The sequence below is a fragment of the Ambystoma mexicanum genome, chromosome 12 (assembly GCF_040938575.1).
Source record: "Ambystoma mexicanum isolate Mex_15411 chromosome 12, UKY_AmexF1_1, whole genome shotgun sequence".
NCBI classification, from domain to species: Eukaryota; Metazoa; Chordata; class Amphibia; order Caudata; family Ambystomatidae; genus Ambystoma; species Ambystoma mexicanum.
Genome location: NC_090936.1, coordinates 1,225,210,030 through 1,225,228,715, shown reverse-complemented (window position 1 = coordinate 1,225,228,715; position 18,686 = coordinate 1,225,210,030). Strand labels below are relative to the sequence as shown.

At 46.4% G+C, this 18,686-nt stretch overlaps 1 protein-coding gene across 1 annotated transcript in view; it reads left to right on the top strand.

Annotated features, from left to right (window-relative positions):
- Positions 1-18,686, top strand: part of SYCP3 (synaptonemal complex protein 3) — a 784,994-nt gene that overhangs the window by 653,554 nt on the left and 112,754 nt on the right. Inside the window, exon 7 of the mRNA XM_069629895.1 lies at positions 6,046-6,144. Coding sequence (XP_069485996.1) covers positions 6,046-6,144 — 99 coding nt within the window. The remainder of the gene's footprint in view (positions 1-6,045; positions 6,145-18,686) is intronic.

The window sequence follows — 18,686 nt, the reverse complement described above, 5'->3', positions numbered from 1 at the left end:
TGTTGTTCCTGTTGGTTTCCCGCAGACCCACGATTCCTGGAGCTTCGTTGTGAAGGAGGACGTCTCAAGGGGGTCTGCACCACACAGGGATGAAGCCGGCAGCAGAGACAACGAAAAAATTGTGCTCCTTAAAAACAGGAGAGGCTCAGCAGGTGGCTATCCGGACCACTAGAGCAGTGTGCAGCGATTTCGACCACGGCGGAGATCTCTGGCTGAAGAAGATGAGCTGGTTATCCCCACCAGGCTCAAGGGAAGAAGACTCCGGACTGGATCTCCTCTTAGTCGTTGAAGGGAAGATAGCTTAGGACTGCAGCAGGGCTTCACCGGTATGGGGTAGTTGCAGCAGCCATCGTTCTCTCTGCTTCTCTTCGGTTCCTTGTAGTTCTAGAGGTGACTCTGACTTCTAGCCCAAGAGACCTGCCTTTTATGCGCAAAACCCCCATTCACACAGCCTGGCTGTCATTCATGCAGCAGGGGGGTTGTCCAGCCGGGACAACCACCTCAGCCAATAATGGCAAAGTGCGACTTGGATTTCCTAGGATACCCTGTGCAGGGGGTGACTACACCCCTTCCCCACATTCAGTCTACCTAGACACCCAGGCGCCAAGAGGAGGGCTTCTCTGCAGAAGCCCGCCAAAAGACGGTGAACAAAGAAGGCGAACCTAGTTTGCCGCACAAAGCAAAACACAAGAAGGACTTTAACAAAAAGAAATGGCGAATGAACCCAACCGGAGCCAAAAGAAAGACAATTTGGTCAAGCGGGTTTATGTTCGAGGCTAATATAATAGCCAAAAACAGTAGCACGTTTATCTAATATAATCGCGGTAGAAAAGTTAGGGTAGATACCACTGCCACCAGCCAAGTCTAAATGTTAAAAGAGCGAAACAATGCTCAGAGAGGTACAGACATAAAAGGGGTACAGATTAGCCCTTTCCAGTACTCCATGTAAGATGGGGTGTACTGGGTCTGTGGTAAAAATGACTATGTAAAGTAAAAGTGGCAACTTTACCTTTCTCTGGGGGACAGTAGTCAGCCCCAGCGAAATGGAGTCAGAGGGAAGTCTTAAAGACAACCCTGGGTTACTATACTAAAGGTGCTGTGTAACCCGTACAAGAACAGGGGCACCTGGAGTGGTGTGCGCCAGTGCCCAAGATCACAGAATGAGTAAAAACACATAGGCCAAAACACATGTAAGAGTGGAAAAAGGATGTACACTCTTACCAGGTGGAAAAAATAAACTCCCGAAATCCAGCAAAGCTGCTGGGGGACTCACTAGGTGAGGGAAATTAGCCCTATAAGGAGAATTCTCCCTAACAAGCATCAACCCCATTGACTGCTCTCCTACACATATCGTTTTGTACCTGACTCATTTACTTGACTCAGGCCTAGTCTTTAACTCGCTAAAAGTTCACTTAGCTGCTCTTACACCCTACACTACATCACAACAAAAGGTGTTGTGGTGGAAGATACCAGTTATTAAGGCTTTCATGGAGTGGTACAAATAATTCACCCTCTCATTTCTAACCCAGCTCCCGGATGGGACCTAAACGTGGTGTTGACTAGATTTATGGGGTCTCCTTTCAAGCCCATGCATACAGCAAGTCTCAAAGATCTCACCTACAAAACTGCCTTTTTAATAGCCATTACTTCCATTAGGAGAGTCAGTGAACAACAAGCGCTCTCAGTTCTAGACCCCTTTGTAACAGTTCACAAAGATAAGGTGGTTCTGCGCACTCACCCTAGGTTTGCGCCTAAATTCATTTCAAAGTTCCATGTGAACCAAGCCATATTTTTTATTTTTTATTGTATTTGTTTAAAAAACCTTTATAAAACTTAATTGTTACAAAGTACATAAAAAACCATAAAACAACAAAGAAATATCAATCAAACATTTCAGCTTTCAACATAAAATACACATTATACATCTAGTTTATCACCTTAACATAACCACCTCTTATTTTAACATATATCATAGTTAATTATATAAACCAGTTTCACATTCTATACTCTTTCCACTCTCATACTACAACGCTGGATTGTTCTTTAAGAGTCAAGTTGGCTTGGATAACATTCAGAAGTTGAACCAGTTTGAGCAGTAGCTTTTGATTGGGGCCCCACATGCAAGTTTCCCATAAACATTCTCTGCTCAACCAAGATGACCGGTATAGGTAAAATCCTAAAATCTTATATCTAAGTGGTTCATAAAACTCACAGTATATGGTCAGGTGCTTTAGGTTTTCCAGTACAAGAGTATGTGTACAGAATCGACATTGTCCAAAGGTTGGGTTCTTCTACTCCAGATTCCAACATTTAGTCTTTTCATTAGTCAGCAATTGATTCAATTTAAAGTGCATATAAGTCTTGCGCGAATGATTACATGGAAACATCTCCAAGTAGCTAGATCTCTCACCCCATTTTCTGCAAAATATAGGGTATTCATAATAGGTCTTACTCATGCCAATTTGGTCTAGCATAAGGCACCAATAATATTGCTGAAATGTACACTTACAAGACGGTAGAGCCGCCACAAGATCATCCTTTTTAATTGAGGCTAACTGCATGATTGCTTCCATTTTCTTTTCAAATATTACCATAGATGGCACCAAACCCACCCTTAGCATAAGTGCCAAGTCTTCATATAAAGAAGGTTTCGGCGGACAAGCATTTTCGCATAGGCATTCAACCTGCGCCAGTGCCATTTAACTGAAAGCGGTAAGATCCCCAATTCGTGAAAAATAAGTATATTCGGAATGGACAGTGCTAAACTCAGAACTTGCTTCCACATTCCTCCCTGTATCGAGTCAGAAACCCCTCCATGTCCAAGAGGCAGATGTCTAGTAGATATAACAATATAGGTTCTACTTTGAGAAGATAGAATTGAAGACAAGGCAAAACATAAAATTGACAAAACTTGTTGTTGATGATTTTCATCTGAGAGATGAATGACTTCACTTTTGTATTGAGAAGCTCTTTCCATGCAGATATAGAGTAAGTATTTGCAAGAGTGTAACTGATATAACGGATTGAAGCCATCTGCAAAATACACACCCCATGTAGACACAAATTGAATCTAGCAATTTTCTTTTTTCCATCCGCAAATGAAATAATAAAGGACTTAGTCGTGTTAATTTGAAGATTGTGCTTTTGAACAAAAGTGAAAAATAGGTTCAATTTTATTTGAAGCCCAAAAGGAGTACGATCTAAAAACCTAAGATCGTCAGCAAAACCAATCCAATTGAGCTCCAAGCGACCTAGTTTCACCGGAAAAATAACATTCTTACTCCAGTCAGCATCCATACCCAGTCGGTAAATGTTAAACAGGACTGATGCGAGGTTGCAGCCCTGTCCTCAATGGTGAAAAATAGGTTGATTATTTCATGTCGTGGGACATCCAACTCATTAGGCCTTCATCAGACACTTTCGGTTACACCTGGAGCAGAGGCTCTGCACGCTCAATGATTATTTCTTTGCATCCACTCGTTTGCTTTATCTATTACAGGAGGTATCTATTAGTGACTGTGGAGTAAGCAATCATCTTGCCTTAAACCTGACTTTTCATATCCCTAAACTGATGCACAAATCTGTGACTGCTTTAGCACTTTTGTCATGGATCGTCCGCATATAGCGGTCAGATGGGATTTCAAAACCTGTGAGGTACTAATTAATCGTTTAAGGAACGATCCCAGTTTTTGTGTGGTGTTGGCATACCCGTGCAGCTCCCCTATTATAGTGAACCAATCCATAGAAATACCAACGTTCTTTTAGAACCCCACAAACATGGGAGAAAGAAGCCTGCACACACTGGATGTACGCAGAGCAGTCATGTTTTACATGGAAAGAACTCGACCACCAAGAAAATCAAAACAGTTTTTCATTTCAGTGGCAGCAGGTAGAGAGGGAGACCCTGTCTCCAAATCTACTATCTCTAAATGGATTGTCAAATGCATCACACTCTGTAACACTCTTGCTAAGAGAGAACTGCCCTTCAAGCCTAGAGCACATTCTACTCGAGGCACTGGGGCTTTCATAGCATTCATTGCAAATGTTCCCGTAGAGTCCATTTGCAAAGCGGTAACCTGGAGTTCTGTACACACCTTTACAAAACACTATTGCCTAGACACTCATTCTAGGTCTTATTCTCAGGTGGGACAAGCAGTACTAAGACATCTTTTCTCTACTGTTCCTTCTCACATCCCACCACCAACTCCGGGTACTGCTCGCTAGTCTATGCACAGCATGGGATTCTAAGCAGATTAACAAGCATCAGAAGACATGCATTACTTACCGTAAAAGCATTTCTGATGATTGTATCTGCTTAGATTCACATGCGCCCACCCTTCCTCCCCCGCTCGAAAGGAAGGAACACACTACTTTCTCTCTTTTTCTGTACTCACTCACGATAGTCATAGGCTCCCTCATGGCAGAAACAATGCAATCGGAGGGACCTCGACGCGTGAGGGATTTTGGGTACACTGCACATTACGTTAGGGATAGTGTTACTGGCACGCCCATGTCGACGTCCCCTTTCGATTCTCGAAAGACAAGATACAATACTCTGCAGTGACCACTGGATGTCAGACTATATGCACAGCATGTGAATCTAAGCAGATACAATCATCAGAAATGCTTTTATGGTAAGTAATGCACGTCTTACTCACTGTAGTGACTTAGTCCACTTTCCTACATACGTCCCACCAACCTCCCCCCTAATTATACTGGTGTCATTAGGCAATGTTACATCTATTGTCAATGCGTCAATGGGGACTGAGGTTTGGCGCCAGAGGTCGGGGTCAGGGCAGCGCATGCTCCCTGGGCTGCACCCCTGCGCACCTCGAAATTTAAAGGGGAAGAAGGGTTTTCTGGTGAAAAAGGTTCTGTTTCCCGTCCCTTGGAAGGAACGCCCATGCAGTATGGAGGAAAGGGGACTAAGGACTAAGAGTACGTTAGTCACTAGGGTGAGTAACTTATAATTCCCTCTCCTTTCCCCAGAAACTCACTGTCTCCAGAGCCCTGGCTCTCTCTAGGCTGGACTACTGCAACAGCCTCAAGCCCAGGGATTGTATCTCTCCAGGACTGAAATCTCTGTACTGGCTCCCAGTGGCTGCGAAGATTAAGTTCAAAACCCTCTGCTTTGTCCACAAGGCCTTCTGGGGCCTGAGGCCTCAAAACCTTCAACTCTCCCTTCCTAAATGTCTTCCTTCTCGAGCTCTTCTCTAATCCGCCTCCAACTCCCTCAGGATCAGTCGCTTCTCCAAGCAACGAGTTGGTGGTAGATCTCTTTCTTCGGCTGGGGCCTCCCTCTGGAACAGCCTTCTTGCCTCTCTGAAAATTGAGGAGAACCATCTCCGGTTCCGGAAGCACCTCAAGACCTTCCTCTTTGCTTCTGCTTTCCCTCCTCTTATCCCCTGCTCAACTCCTGGCTGAAACTGAAACTGCACTGGTCACCTGGCTACCCTCTGTTCTCTGGCCCAGATCCCCTCCCTGCCAATTGCACACCTGCACTGCCTTCCGGGCAGCCCTTTCTCTTGGGGGCTGTTTCTGTATCCCTACAGTCCCCTACCAGCTCTCGACACATGATGTCTGCACTTACCCCTGCACTTGCCACAAGCTGGCCACACTTTTTACCTATTGTTTTTTATTTATATATTAATGTTTTGCTGTTGATCCTATGTATTGCACTGCCCCCTTCCCCCTTTCCCCTGCACTTTTCCCTTTCCCCCCTCCCATGCACTTGCGCAATCTCAATCTCACCTGGCCTAGTAAGATCGTTGTCTTTGTCTTACCTCTGTTCCCCTCCCTTGCCTCGTCGCGCCTTGAAACACTTGTGTATAGGCGCGTTATAAAAGCCATATCATATCATATTGTAGAACTTAAAATCTAAAATACCAATTATAAATAATTAAATGATAATACGATGAAGGGTACAGCAAAGTTATATTGATGTTACATACTATGTAGTTATTTTTGTTTGTCCTTTTATTAGTCATTTATTTTATATTGCATTTTTATTTGTAGGTCTAATTTCTTGCTTGTTTTGTGCTTTAGAACATGTTCCGTCAGCAGCAGAAACTGTTCCAGCAAGCGAGAATCGTCCAGGGTCAGAGACTGAAAACAATTAAGCAGTTGTATGAGCAGTTCTTAAAGGTTTGCAATTGCTTTTGAATAGTGCTCTAGCTTGCCTAGTCAGCAAGGAGACGTTTGAAGTTTCAACTGAATAAAGTGTCTGATTTCTTCATAAACCTATAGTAATAGCATATTTTATGCATTATCTCTTCCAACTTTTGTTTTGTTTTTGCCTTGCAACTACTATCCTGTTACTTAAATGGATGCATTATGACATTGCTTCTCCGTCATGGGATTTTCATTATTATTCATATACACTAGACTATGTGCATGTGTGAAACTCAGAAAACGTTTTAGGGTGAAACCTTTTTACTTGAACTAACTAAACCAAAGTCAATTGTTAAAAACGGTAGGAGAAAGGAACGACCAGGCCGCAAACTTTATTATCTGCTTTAAAACACCACACATATGGGAACCATAAAGAAAAGAAAAGCAGAGGCTGGGCTACTAGCTCAGTATATGATTTTAAGAAAAGTCAAACTTTATGGGCCCCATATGGCAAACAATGTCAGTTATCCATCAGTTCATTTTGTCTGCCCAAGTGTGAGGATCCCTGCTCATAACTGGCTGCTTTTCCGTCTCATACTTTTACCTAAAAGTGTTTCTGACTTCTTCTTGAGCATGCTTGTACACTTAGAGAGGTATATGGTGGGAAGAAGCCAAAACAGGACGTGTAAGGCATATGTATATAATGCTTGCCAGCATACCACCATATTGAAGAGTGCCTGGTTTGTCAGGACATGCCATTGAGGAAGTAAGGGAAACTTCAGGCAAGAATGGATGCAAGTGCTGGGGCAACCCGTATCAGAAATGATATGATATGATATGGCATTTGTAACGCGCCTATACACAGGTGTTTCAAGGCGCGACGAGGCAGGGAGGGGAGGAACAAGGGGAGACAGACAACGATCCTACTAGGCCAGGTGTCATTCAGATTGCGCAAGTGCAGGGGTGGGGGAGGGGGAAAAGTGCAAGGGGAAGGGGAGGGGGGAAGTGCAGTACAAGGTAAGTGGCGTAAAGTAATAAATAAATAGGGCCAGCTGGTGGCAAGTGCAAGGTAAGTGCAGAACAAGTGCTGGGAAAGGGGGGGGGCTGTAGGGATACAGAGACAGTCCCGCAGTGCAGAGGGGTTCCAGTGCATCAGTGCAAGTGGAGAGTGGCTGGGCCCAGGACCGAGGCCATTAAGAGTGGTCCAGTTGCAGAATCAGTGCAGTTTCAGTGAAGGATATTAGTTGTTCAGCAGGGGAGAGGGAGAGAGAAAGCAGAAGCAAAGAGGAAGGTTTTGAGGTGCTTCCGGAACCGGAGATGGTTCTCCTCAAGTTTCAGGGAGGCAGGAAGGCTGTTCCAGAGGGAGGCCCCTGTCGCGGAGAGAGATCTACCCCCAGCTCGTTGCTTCGAGAAGCGGCTGACCCTGAGGGAGTTGGAGGCGGATGAGCGAAGGGCTCGGGAAGGAAGATATTTGGGAAGAGAGAGTTGAAGGTATTTAGGACCCAGGCCCCAGAAGGCCTTGTGGACAATGCAGAGGGTTTTGAACTTTATCCTCGCAGCCACTGGGAGCCAGTGTAGAGATTTCAGTCCTGGAGAGATACGGTCCCTGGGCTTGAGGCCAAGGACAAGTCTCGCAGTTCTGTTCTGGATGAGTTGCCGAGTGCGGAGAGTGGAGGCAGGCAGATTAAGATAGAGGCTGTTACAGTAATCCAGCTTCGAGAGAACCAGGGCTCGGGAGACAGTGAGCTTCTGGGGGAAGGAGAGGAAGGGAAGAATACCTCTGAGGAGGTGCAGCTGGTAGTGTGACTTCTTAGCGACGTCAGAAATATGAGGAGAGAAGGAGAGTGTGGAGTCGAAGATGACCCCAAGGTTTTTTGCCTTGCAGGTAGGAGCAGGGAGGGGGCCAAGGGAGGCAGGCCAGAGAGCTGCAGGGAAGGAGGGAGTGGGTGTACCGATGAGTAGAATCTCAGTCTTACTGGCATTAAGGCAGAGGTCATTGGCGGCACACCATTCCTGGATAGCAGACAGACAGTCAGAGATGAGGGAAGGAGAGGGGGAGGCTGAGGGTAGCCTGAAAATGAGCTGGGTATCGTCCGCATAGCACTGGAAATTAGGGCAGAGAGCGGCGATGCGGTGGGCAAGGAGTGCCAGATACTGGTTGAACAGCCAGGGAGAGAGATTAGATCCCTGGGGGACACCACAGGTGGAGAAAAAGATGTCGGAGAGGAAGGACCCCAGTTGGACCTGGGAGGGTCGATTTGAAAGGAAAGAGGTCAGCCACGCCAGAGCCTGACCAGTGATACCCAGGTTTTCACGGAGACGGTTGAGCAGGATGGCATGGTTGACAGTGTCAAAGGCAGAGGAGAGATCGAGCAGAATGAGAACACACGGAGTGTTGGAATCGAGGTTCAAGAGCAGGTCTTCACGGATGTTCAGGAGAGCAGTTTCCGTTCTTCTGGCAGCTCTGAAGCCAGATTGATGGTCATGAAGACTACCAACAGATTCAGCATGGAGGTTAAGCTGGGAGATGGCCAGTTTCTCCAGGAGCTTGCCCAGGAAGGGAGTGATGGAGATAGGGCGATAGTTAGCCGGGCAGGAGGGGTCGGAAGAGGGTTTCTTGAGAAGAGGGTGCACAAGGGAGTGCTTGAGGGGGGAAGGGAAGACTCCAGAGGCGAAGGAGTGGTTGCAAAAGTCAGCCAGGGCAGGAGCCAGGGAGTCAATGTGGTCCTTGATAGTTTTGGAGGAACAGGGGTGAACCTGTTTAGACGAGACTTTCATAGATCGGACTTGTCTGGAAACCTCGTCAGCAGAGAAAAGTGGAAAGGCAGAGAAAGAGGGAGGAGGGGTGACTGCAGAAGGGCCAGAGGAAGAGCCGGGAAGGGAGGGAGGGAGGTGAAAGGAGGAGAGCGAGGACAGGATGTCCTGAGTTTTAGAGATGAAGTGAGAGGCCAGTGCAGTGCAGAGGGCCTGGGAGGGGACAGGAGAGGTAGAGACTGCAACAGGGCTGGCCAGCTCCTTGCAGATTTTAAAGAGTTCGGCGGAGTTGTTAGATGCCGCAGAGATGCGGGCTTGGATAAGGGCTCTCTTCTTGGTGAGAACGGAGAGCCGGTACTGCCTTTGGAGCAGGCGGCAGGCCAGTTTGTCAGAGGATGAACATGAAGCACGCCATTTCCTCTCTGCAACCCTGCACTTGCGTTTTAGGGTGACGAGATCCGAGTCATACCAGGAGTTACATTTGGCTTTGGGCTTCAGGCGGATTCTCATGACGGGGGCAAGGATATCAAGAGTAACAGATATAGCAGAGTGGAGCATGGAGAGGGCTGTGTCAGGGTGGGAGTCAGCCGAAGGGGCAGGGGGGGGCGAGAAGGTAGCAGCGAAAGCCTCAACTGACACACGCTTCATGGGTCGGATGACCGAGAAGGTGGGTGGCAGTGAAGAGGGTGGCTTTGCCTGTGGAGTAGGGAGGATGAGGTGGGAGGATAGGAGAAAGTGATCACTCCAGGAGAGAGGAGTGGAGAGAGGGACGGAGAGGGGAAGGTGAGAAGAGATCAGAGCATCAAGAGTGTGCCCAGCAGAGTGAGTAGGCCCAGACGGGAGAATAGAGAGTGAGAGAGAGTCGCAGAGGTCATGAAAGAGACCAGTGGGGGGACTGGAGGCATCAAGGTGGATGCTGAAGTCGCCAAGTAAGAGGAGTTGAGTGGTTGAGGACAGGAGTGAGGAGGAGAGGTCAGCCCACTCGGAGAGGAAGGAGGAAATTTGACCAGGTGGCCGATAGATAGTAGCCACGGTAAGGGAATGGCTAGGAGAGAGAGAGAGTCGGCAGACAAGACATTCAAAAGAGGAGTAGGTCTGCGTAGGAGTGACAGTGGCAGGAATCCACTCAGGGAAGATAAGGGCAACACCACCCCCTGCACGGTTAGGCCTGGGCATGGAGAGGATCTTGTAACCGTCAGGTAGGAGTGTGTCAAAGCTGGTGGCAGAGCTGGCTGTGAACCATGTCTCAGTGAGACAGAGGACGTCGAGGTCCAGTTCCTCAAGAAGGTGACAGATATCAGAGGAGTGCTTGATGGCAGAGCGAGAATTTAGAGTGGCAATGTGGAGAAGGTTGCCATCCTTGAAGAACTTCCGGGGAGGGGTACAGATCAGAGGTACGCCCTGCGGAGGTGTTGAAGAAGGAGGTGAAGAAGGAGCACGAGAGGGGGCAGGGAGGGAGGGTAGAGGCAAGGTAGCCAAGGATAGAGGAGGGGGGACAGCAGGAGAGGAGAGGAAGTTGATGAGGTGTGGGAAGCGTCTATCAAAGAGGTGAAGGTTGGCCTGAGGGCCTTGGACCAAGATGGTCCCATTAGCGTAGACATTAATGATGGCCTTAGAGGAGCGGAAGGGGGCCAAGAGGACATCCCAACGGGTGCCACCATTAATGGGAGAGGAGGAGAAAGGAGAGAGCACAGAGACCATATGAAGGGTCCATAGGTCAGGCGAAGGCACGAAAAAGAGGATGTCAGTGAGAGTTTCCTTAGAGCAGGCACTAGTGTAGGTGTCAGCGATAGGGAGGCCTGGGTTGGAGACCAGGATGTCCTTTTTAAACTTTTTCCTACCAGATTTAGTGAGGAGAGCAGGATAGTCAATGGAGAAGCAGTTAGAGAAGATAGGCGAGACAGAGATCACCATGGAGTAGGAGGGAGGGGGGGGGGAGACAGACGAAACGAGAGCACGCAGACAGGAAGTGAGCGGCAGGCACAAGTTACCACAATTAGAGCAAACAAACAGTAATGCGTATTAGGTACCGGGCCACCTAAGTTTGAGAATCCTGCGAGGGGAGAAAAACACCCTAGTTTACCACAGTTCAGAGCAAACAGTAATGCGTATTAGGTACCGGGCCACCTAAGTTTGAGAATCCTGCGAGGGGAGAAAAACACCCTAGTTTACCACAGTTCAGAGCAAACAGTAATGCGCATTAGGTACCGGGCCACCTAAGTTTGAGAATCCTGCGAGGGGAGAAAAAAACACCCTAGTTTACCACAGTTCAGAGCAAACAGTAATGCGTATTAGGTACCGGGCCACCTAAGTTTGAGAATCCTGCATACAACTCTACAAGGCGATTTAAGTGGTCCCTCTGACTGATGCTGCTGATGCCCCCCTGATCTCCAAAAAGTCTCACAAGAGGCTCAGAGGCCCACCACAGCTGCTCCCTATCATAGACAGTGAGTGGTTTGGTTGCACATGCTCTTCATCATAAGGTTCTCGTTTTCCGAAATATGCCTCCTTTGCTGACAGATAACCTCATGGTTTTTGATGACGTAATGGCTAGAGCTGCGACCAAAGTCACCATCCCATTGTCAGCGAGAATAAGGACATCTTCAATCATCTTTGTAACTCGACAGTCGTCCGCTTGGATACCATTGGTTCTGTTATGTCATGAAGTTCTCTGCCTGGCGCTAAGGGTAAAGGACAGGCTGATCATGAGTGCTGGATGCAGGACCTCAGACAGTATGAGAAAGGTCCACTTGTTTACTCCACCCTTCCCTAGTTGTGTGGTAGTAACTTGTCACTGGACACCACCAATGCGCATTGTCCCTTTAATGGACTCCTACACCACAAATTTACCAAGTGAGCACCGGGGAGACATTAGACTTACTGCTGTTTGGCAGCATAACCAAGGGAACATAAAAGGTCAAACTGACACAAACCTGACCCGATTTCACGAGTCCCATGCTCAGGTGGCTTGCAGAGCGTGTCACTCTGCTCGACAAGGCCACTAGCACTCATGCAGGCACAATTCCAAGATGGCACTGTCCTGAGCTATCAACTCGGCCCACAGACCTGCATGGAGGAAGGGTGAAACAGGCAGCTCAGTCAGAGGACTGCGAACAAGTCACATGAACAATCACAATCCATAACAAGAAAACCCACACACCTGAGAACGATCCAAGAAGGGAGGGCTGAACAGACAGGGACAAGCCCATATTAAAGGGATGGGAAATGGTAGAAGTATGTGGGAGTCCAGAGGCAGCAGATGTGCAGAGAAGGAGCAGTGTGTAGACTAGTGGAGCTGGTATGCGAAACAGAGGGTGAGGGGAGGAGGTGATTTGGAGAACGGGAAGAGGAGGTTGGAGGAAACACATAAAGAAAGAGGTGGAGCCAAAGAAAGGAGAAGTGCAGATGCATTGCAGGGGGTTATGAGACAACAAGACGAGGTAGGGAGGCAAGAATTGAGAGGAAGGAGACATAAGGTAGCGGTGGGAGAAAAGCTGGTGATTCAGGAAGAGGTGGTGAGAAATAAGCATGAAAACGTGGTGAAACCACAGAAGGATGGAGATATGACAAGACCTCAAGAGAATGTAGTTAGCTTTTGGGGAGGGGGAGAGTGATAGTGAGACATCAAAAGGAAGAGCTGAGTTACGAGAAATAACGGGGAAATAACCAAAGAAGGTGGAACAACCTTAGAAGGTGGTGAGGGACCAAAAAGATGCAAAACTGAAGTGTGATAGCTGTAAGGTTATGAATGAATCGTAACCACTGGTAATTGTTTTGGGAAACCCTATTTAGGCTTAACAGTTTTAATTTGTACATGGTCTTCCTCTATGTTTATTGGCGTGGCAGAATGAAAAACATTGGTCCGAAGGGTTGCCCAGAGCAGTACCAGTGTTTATGATTCATTCAAAACCTTTCATCCATTACCAATCAGTTATTGGTGATGCCCAGATTCTGAGCCCCTTCTGCTGAGAAAGCCAAGCAATACCTCACTGATTATGGCCCATGAGGCCTAAACATGTCTGGAGTTGCTTGTGGCCTCATGCAAAATGCAATATGAGCTAGCATTTGTGATTGCATGTGGTCTTTCCCCATCTGTATATGTAACTTCATGGCATGCTGCAAAACTATGGTCTGGGAGGTTGCCAAAAGCATTGTCAGTGGATGTGATTCATTCTAAATCATCCATCCACCCATCCATCATTATTCATTAGTGAAGAGTTGAGAAGTAGAGTTAGTGAGCTTCTCAGAGGGAGAGGTGGTGAGGAAATAGAAGGAGAAAGGAAAGACAGGGGAAGAAGAGGTGGTGGTGCGGTACCAAAAGGAGGAGGTGGTGTTCGGTAAATCAAATGCCGGGATCGATTAGGGCAGGGCAGTTCTTTAAAGGACATGCCAACTTTTTATATCCTTATGTCAATGGAATATTATTATGACTTGGTTAGCGTATAACCATCCCATGGCTCAAATACTGTGGTGCTTTGTGGGTGCATGACCGTTTCAGAGACTTCAAGGTCAAAGGTTAAATCAAAGGGGGGGGCCATGTTGGCGATTGAGTAGACTGAGGAGCTCCTGCTGCCACCTACCATTTTAGATGCTTCTTTAGATACATTGGAGCCTTTCCACATGAAGCTTTGTGGGCAATGGTAAGCAATTTAAGATATTCTAGAGTTTATAGGAAGTTAGTAAAGAATATTGAGAGCAGGAGGAATGTGGACATGTTTAGGTTCATGGCTATCCGAGCTACAGGATTCTGAAGTAACTGTAAGGAATGTATAGATGATCCGGTAGCTCCTGCAAAGCGGGCACTGCAGTAACCAAAATAGCTCTAGTAATAGTTGCCCAGTGGTGCTGCAACAATAAAGGGATATGAGAAACCTGTGAAGTTATGGAAAGCTCCGAATCAATGAGGACTCTGAGGGTTTTGACAGCTTTTGCAAGTTGAATCTTGTGTCCACATGAGCTGCATTTTGGATAGCATGCCCGTATTTTGATATAACGTGTAGGTGTGCTGACAAGTGTGTTATCTGTTTTTTCCTTATTTAGACCCAGGCAATTTTCAAACATCCATGTTTCAATCCTTTCAGGATGTGTTCGATTTTTGTATGATTGGATTGGAGGTCTCCTTCCAGCTTTATAATGACCTCAGTGTCATCAACATAATTTTGGAATTCGATACTTAATTCTGATCGAATTTCATAAAGCGTTTTAAAATAAAGGTTAGATAAAATGGGAGAAAAACAGGCTCTGTGTAGGACACCAAACTCAACTGTAATTGGGTCAGATGATATGTTGTCAAGTTTTATCCAATATGTTCTGTTGCTGAGAAAGGAATCCAACAAAGAGACTGCTTTATTTTATTCACCTTTGATGTTAGAACAACACTATATAAGAATGGAGTGGTGTAAGGTTTTGCATGCTGATAATACCTCCAATGCCATCAGTAGGTCTGCAGATCCCTGGTCCATAGTATGAAGAAGCGAGTCTTTAACGTCAATGAGGGCCTGTATCGTGCCCCTTTGCAGACGGAATCCAGATTGACAATCCACCAATATATGCCTAGATTCTAAGAAGGTCAGTAATTGCATGGAGGCCTACTTATCCAGGAGTTTAAGCAAGAATGGGGAATTCAAGATGGGACAGTAGTTGCTACTAACCTCAGGATCCAGGTTAGTCTTTTTTAATAGGGGGTAACCGAGATTTGTTCTAGATATTCTGGAACCAGTCCATTGCAGAATGATGCTTTAATTAAGTGTACACAGTTTTTTATGATGGTCGGTGGGCAAGGTTTCTTCTGCACATCTAGTAGGGCAAAGACTAAGAATAATCGATTCAGTATCTTGTGGGGGAAGTGGATTAAAATCAAAGGAATGGTCTAAGTTTTAGGTTTAGTGAGTGCAAACGTGGGATCTATAATATTGTCCTATCTGATATGACCTTGCCTCAAGGTTTGCATCTTTTCTGAGGGAAAGTTTCTGATTTTAGTCATTTTAATAGAACAATGGACTTGTATCTGATTGCACCACAGTGAGGAATGCCTTCCATATTTGTATCAGTGGTGGATTTCTGCTTGTTCATTAAAGGTTTGATGAGTTCTGTTGAATACACTGCAGCGTCAATCTGCTGTGCAAATAAATACATCTTTGTATTGATAAATGTTGCATTGATAAATGTTGTTTTATATTTCTATCTTTCTAGTTTAAGCATAAGACAGTTCTCCATTTGCATTCCAGTTCACATACTTTCTTTAATGCATTACACGGTTATCTGTTTTTTAGGGTTTTAATTTTTATTTACTTTATTATGAGTGGTATTAGTCGATTAGTGAGTTGGGAAAGGGTATCAAAGTACTTATTGCAATTTCTCATGGGGTGGCTTCATCTTTAACCTGGGCATTAAGTAAGTTGTTTTTTTTCTCTAAGGGTGTACATTGTTACATTCTTCATGTTTCTGTAGGAAATGGATATGACACCATTACAAGAAGGGGGAAGGCAGTAGATACAGCGCTAGTTGAAAGAGAATCAGCACATGGTGTGACCAATCAACTGGTAATATCTGATAGATATTCGATAACGCATTGTCGTTGATCACACAGTCCAGTATGCAGCCTTGATATGAGTAGATTGTGTTGGTCCAAAAGATAAGAGATGTACCAAAGAAGGTGGCTACCAAATCCTTAGGATCTGTCAGTGCATCTGTGAAGGTGCCTTGTGTGAGTGATGCTTTGATGGCGTTGAGAAGTGGTGGGAATGCTTCACCTTTGACGACCTTCATAATTTCACAATCAGGAAGGGGAAAATGGGCCTCATTACAACCCTGCCGGTCCGGAAAGAACGGTGGCGGTAAAACCACTGCCACCGTTCTTTCCGGACCGGCTGATTCCAAGTTTTGCAGGCGGGAGGTGTCACTCCCGCCAGGTCCATTGGCCCCATCCCCATGGAGTCCTAAGGGACTCCATGGGAATGGGGACTTACAGAATTCCGCCTCCGGAATCACCAGGCCGTAATGCCCCGGTGATTGCAGGAATCACGGAGGCGTAATGGTAATACGAGTCTGGCGGTATCCTGCCGGTTTTTCCGGCACGGTTACCGCCGGACTCGTTATGAGGCTCAATGTCTTTGTAGTTGGTGCATTTGAGGGCTGCAAGAGTTTTGGTCAGGTCTTCCGGAGTCATTGGTTTGAATTTGGTCCATCTTGATATTTTGCGGGTTGGTATGGATGGGAAGTTTTTATTATTATTATTAGTAGTAGTATGGTCTTTATTGAGTTTAGACCTAGCTTCAGGAAGCAACAGAGCGCTTTACAATAAAGATTTTCCATAATAACTTACTAGAAAGTCTTAATTCTATTAAAGAGACAGAGGCGAACATTATGCTTCTCTTGCTTTATTAAACATAGTAAAGAAAGCTCAGCAGCAAGATATTTTGTGCACCGAGTGTAACATGAATAATGCGCATAGAGAAAAAAGGTGCACAAAATATAACAAGTATATCACAACATGGTAACACAATGTCCATGAGTCTCTGAGGAAAAGAAAACTCAATTTCCCAGAAGACTTCCCTAGAGTTCATTTAGAGGCCACGAACATGTGACTTAGTCCTCCAATAGGTATCCAGATTCCTTCATAAACAGTCCTGAACATGATGCAACTTCCTCTTTCGAGGCTTCGAACTTGGCTGTCCATAGTAGAATAGTAACTCTAGGCATCTTGTAGAAGAAAACTGTGTCGAGCTGCCGATCAGACGGACTTGTCTGCAGGCGCTGTCAAGAAAAGGATAAAAGAGAAAATGACTTCATTTTTATTACAACCCTAGTTCCCTTATCGGGGTGGGAGAGAAATGTCATTGAATTATTCTGGCAGAATACAAATAAATTCAAAGTCCTCAACGATTCATAGTAATGCATTTAATCACTATTAAGCGTGATACACAGTGTTATTTTCTCCCCGGGTGGGATAATGTTCGCCTCTGAGTCTTTAATAGAATTAAGACTTTCTAGTAAGTTATTATGGAAAATCTCAAGACCGGAGGTTCACATTATGCTTGTTTAAAGCTTACTTACCACAATAGATGCCGGCTGATCTACCGGTTTCAAGTAGAATTGCTTAAATACTGATTTGCTTGCCCAGTCTGCCATCCTCATGATGTCTTCTAGGCGAACTCCGGCCTAAAAGTCTTTGGAGGCCATGGTTCCTCACTGAGTGAGCTCCGAAGCACTGAGTGGTATCTATCCCTGCTTGAGTTAGTGTTCAGCGCACCCAGTGTGCTAAAGTTGGGGTGGAAACTGCTGTTACGCTCACCTGGTTCCCACAGGGGCGTCGACCGGAACTGGGCCGCTGTTGTTTCCACCAGCGTGACGTGTAGCGCCGAGATGACTGACTGGACTGGCCCGCTCAGCCTAGTTTGTCTGGCTCGCAGGAATATTCTTCTGCAAAGGAGAAGAGGAATTAACCACCCGTGGAATTGAGTGTCAACCCACCTTCCCCACTCCCGTTGTCTTCCCACAGATCACTCTTGATGTCCCCTCCTTAGTCTCACCTGATGGTTTGGAAGGATGAGCTCTCCATCCTGCGTCGACCGCAGGGGCGCGTTGATGACCAGTTACTTCACTGGCGTAGAGGAATTGGTGAGTTCCAGTATTGACTCTAAAGTCCAATTGTTGATAAGAGTTCAAATGTCTGATCTTCACTCTGTCCGATTCCTTGCAGGTTGCCGATTAATCCACTCGAAGATTTCCAAATGGCAATTGGTAAGATTCAGGTAAGTCTATTGTGGTTTTCCCCTTAGGGGCCGGGGTACGGCGATGAAGCAGAGTTGACTGCGCCGACCCGTGATGAGGTGAGTACCCCCTGTGGTAAAGTCCTTGGGGGTAGCTTGTATAGCCTTAGAGAGTCCCCTTGCTCACCTTGCTGTCTTTGTCTCCTTAGGTGTCGGAGGGCGGCCGCGAGATGGAGAGAGCGTGATGGAATGCTGAAGTACCGCCAAGCAGGTGAGTTCAGCGCGGCGCCGTAGGAATGCGAAGCGATGCTTCAAAGACTTCTGTCTTTCAGCTCCGTGGTGAAATGGATCAGGATTCAGGTAAGGATTAAAGTTAAAACTCCTGTTCTAACCTTTATCCTTCTTTTCTTCTTGTTTCAGGAGTCCCAGGACTGAAGCGGGCGTGGCTGAAGACTGGAGCTGCTGAAAACACGGCGAGCGTTACGCTGCAGCAAGCAGAATAACGCGAAGCACGTGTGGCTGTCCGGCGTGGTTTAAATAGCCTTGGAAGAAGATCCAGGTAATTATTCTCCCACAGCCCCACCCAAGTAACAAAATAGTCCCTTCAGTAAAATAGTCCCTCCTAAGCCTCATTTGGCTTGAGTCTTCATGCAGCATGGTCTGCCTCAGGTGAGTATGCAGCATGGTCTGCTTCAGGTAAGTTATCAATAATGAGCCTGGCGCCCATGGCGCCGGGACTGACTTTATCTTTATGAGCCTGGCGCCATAGGTGCCAGGACTGCACCCAAACAGCCCCTAACTGGGGCTTTTGGGCATGCTCCAAGTGGCATGATGCCTGCTTCCGGGGCTGCTGGGCCTGGTCTGGTCTTCCGGGGGCAGGCATCATGACAGCACTCCCCCTCAAGGCCCCTCCTAAAGTCGTTCTCCCCCTTGGCCGTGGTTTGTCTGGAAATTCCCGATGGAACCTCTTCACTAAACGAGGTGCATGCACGTGGTCACTAGGTTCCCAAGACCTTTCCTGCGGACCATATCCTTTCCAGTCAATTAGGTAAAATAGTTTTGATCTCACTCTTTTTGAGTCCAAAATATTCTTGACTTCGAACTCGGGCT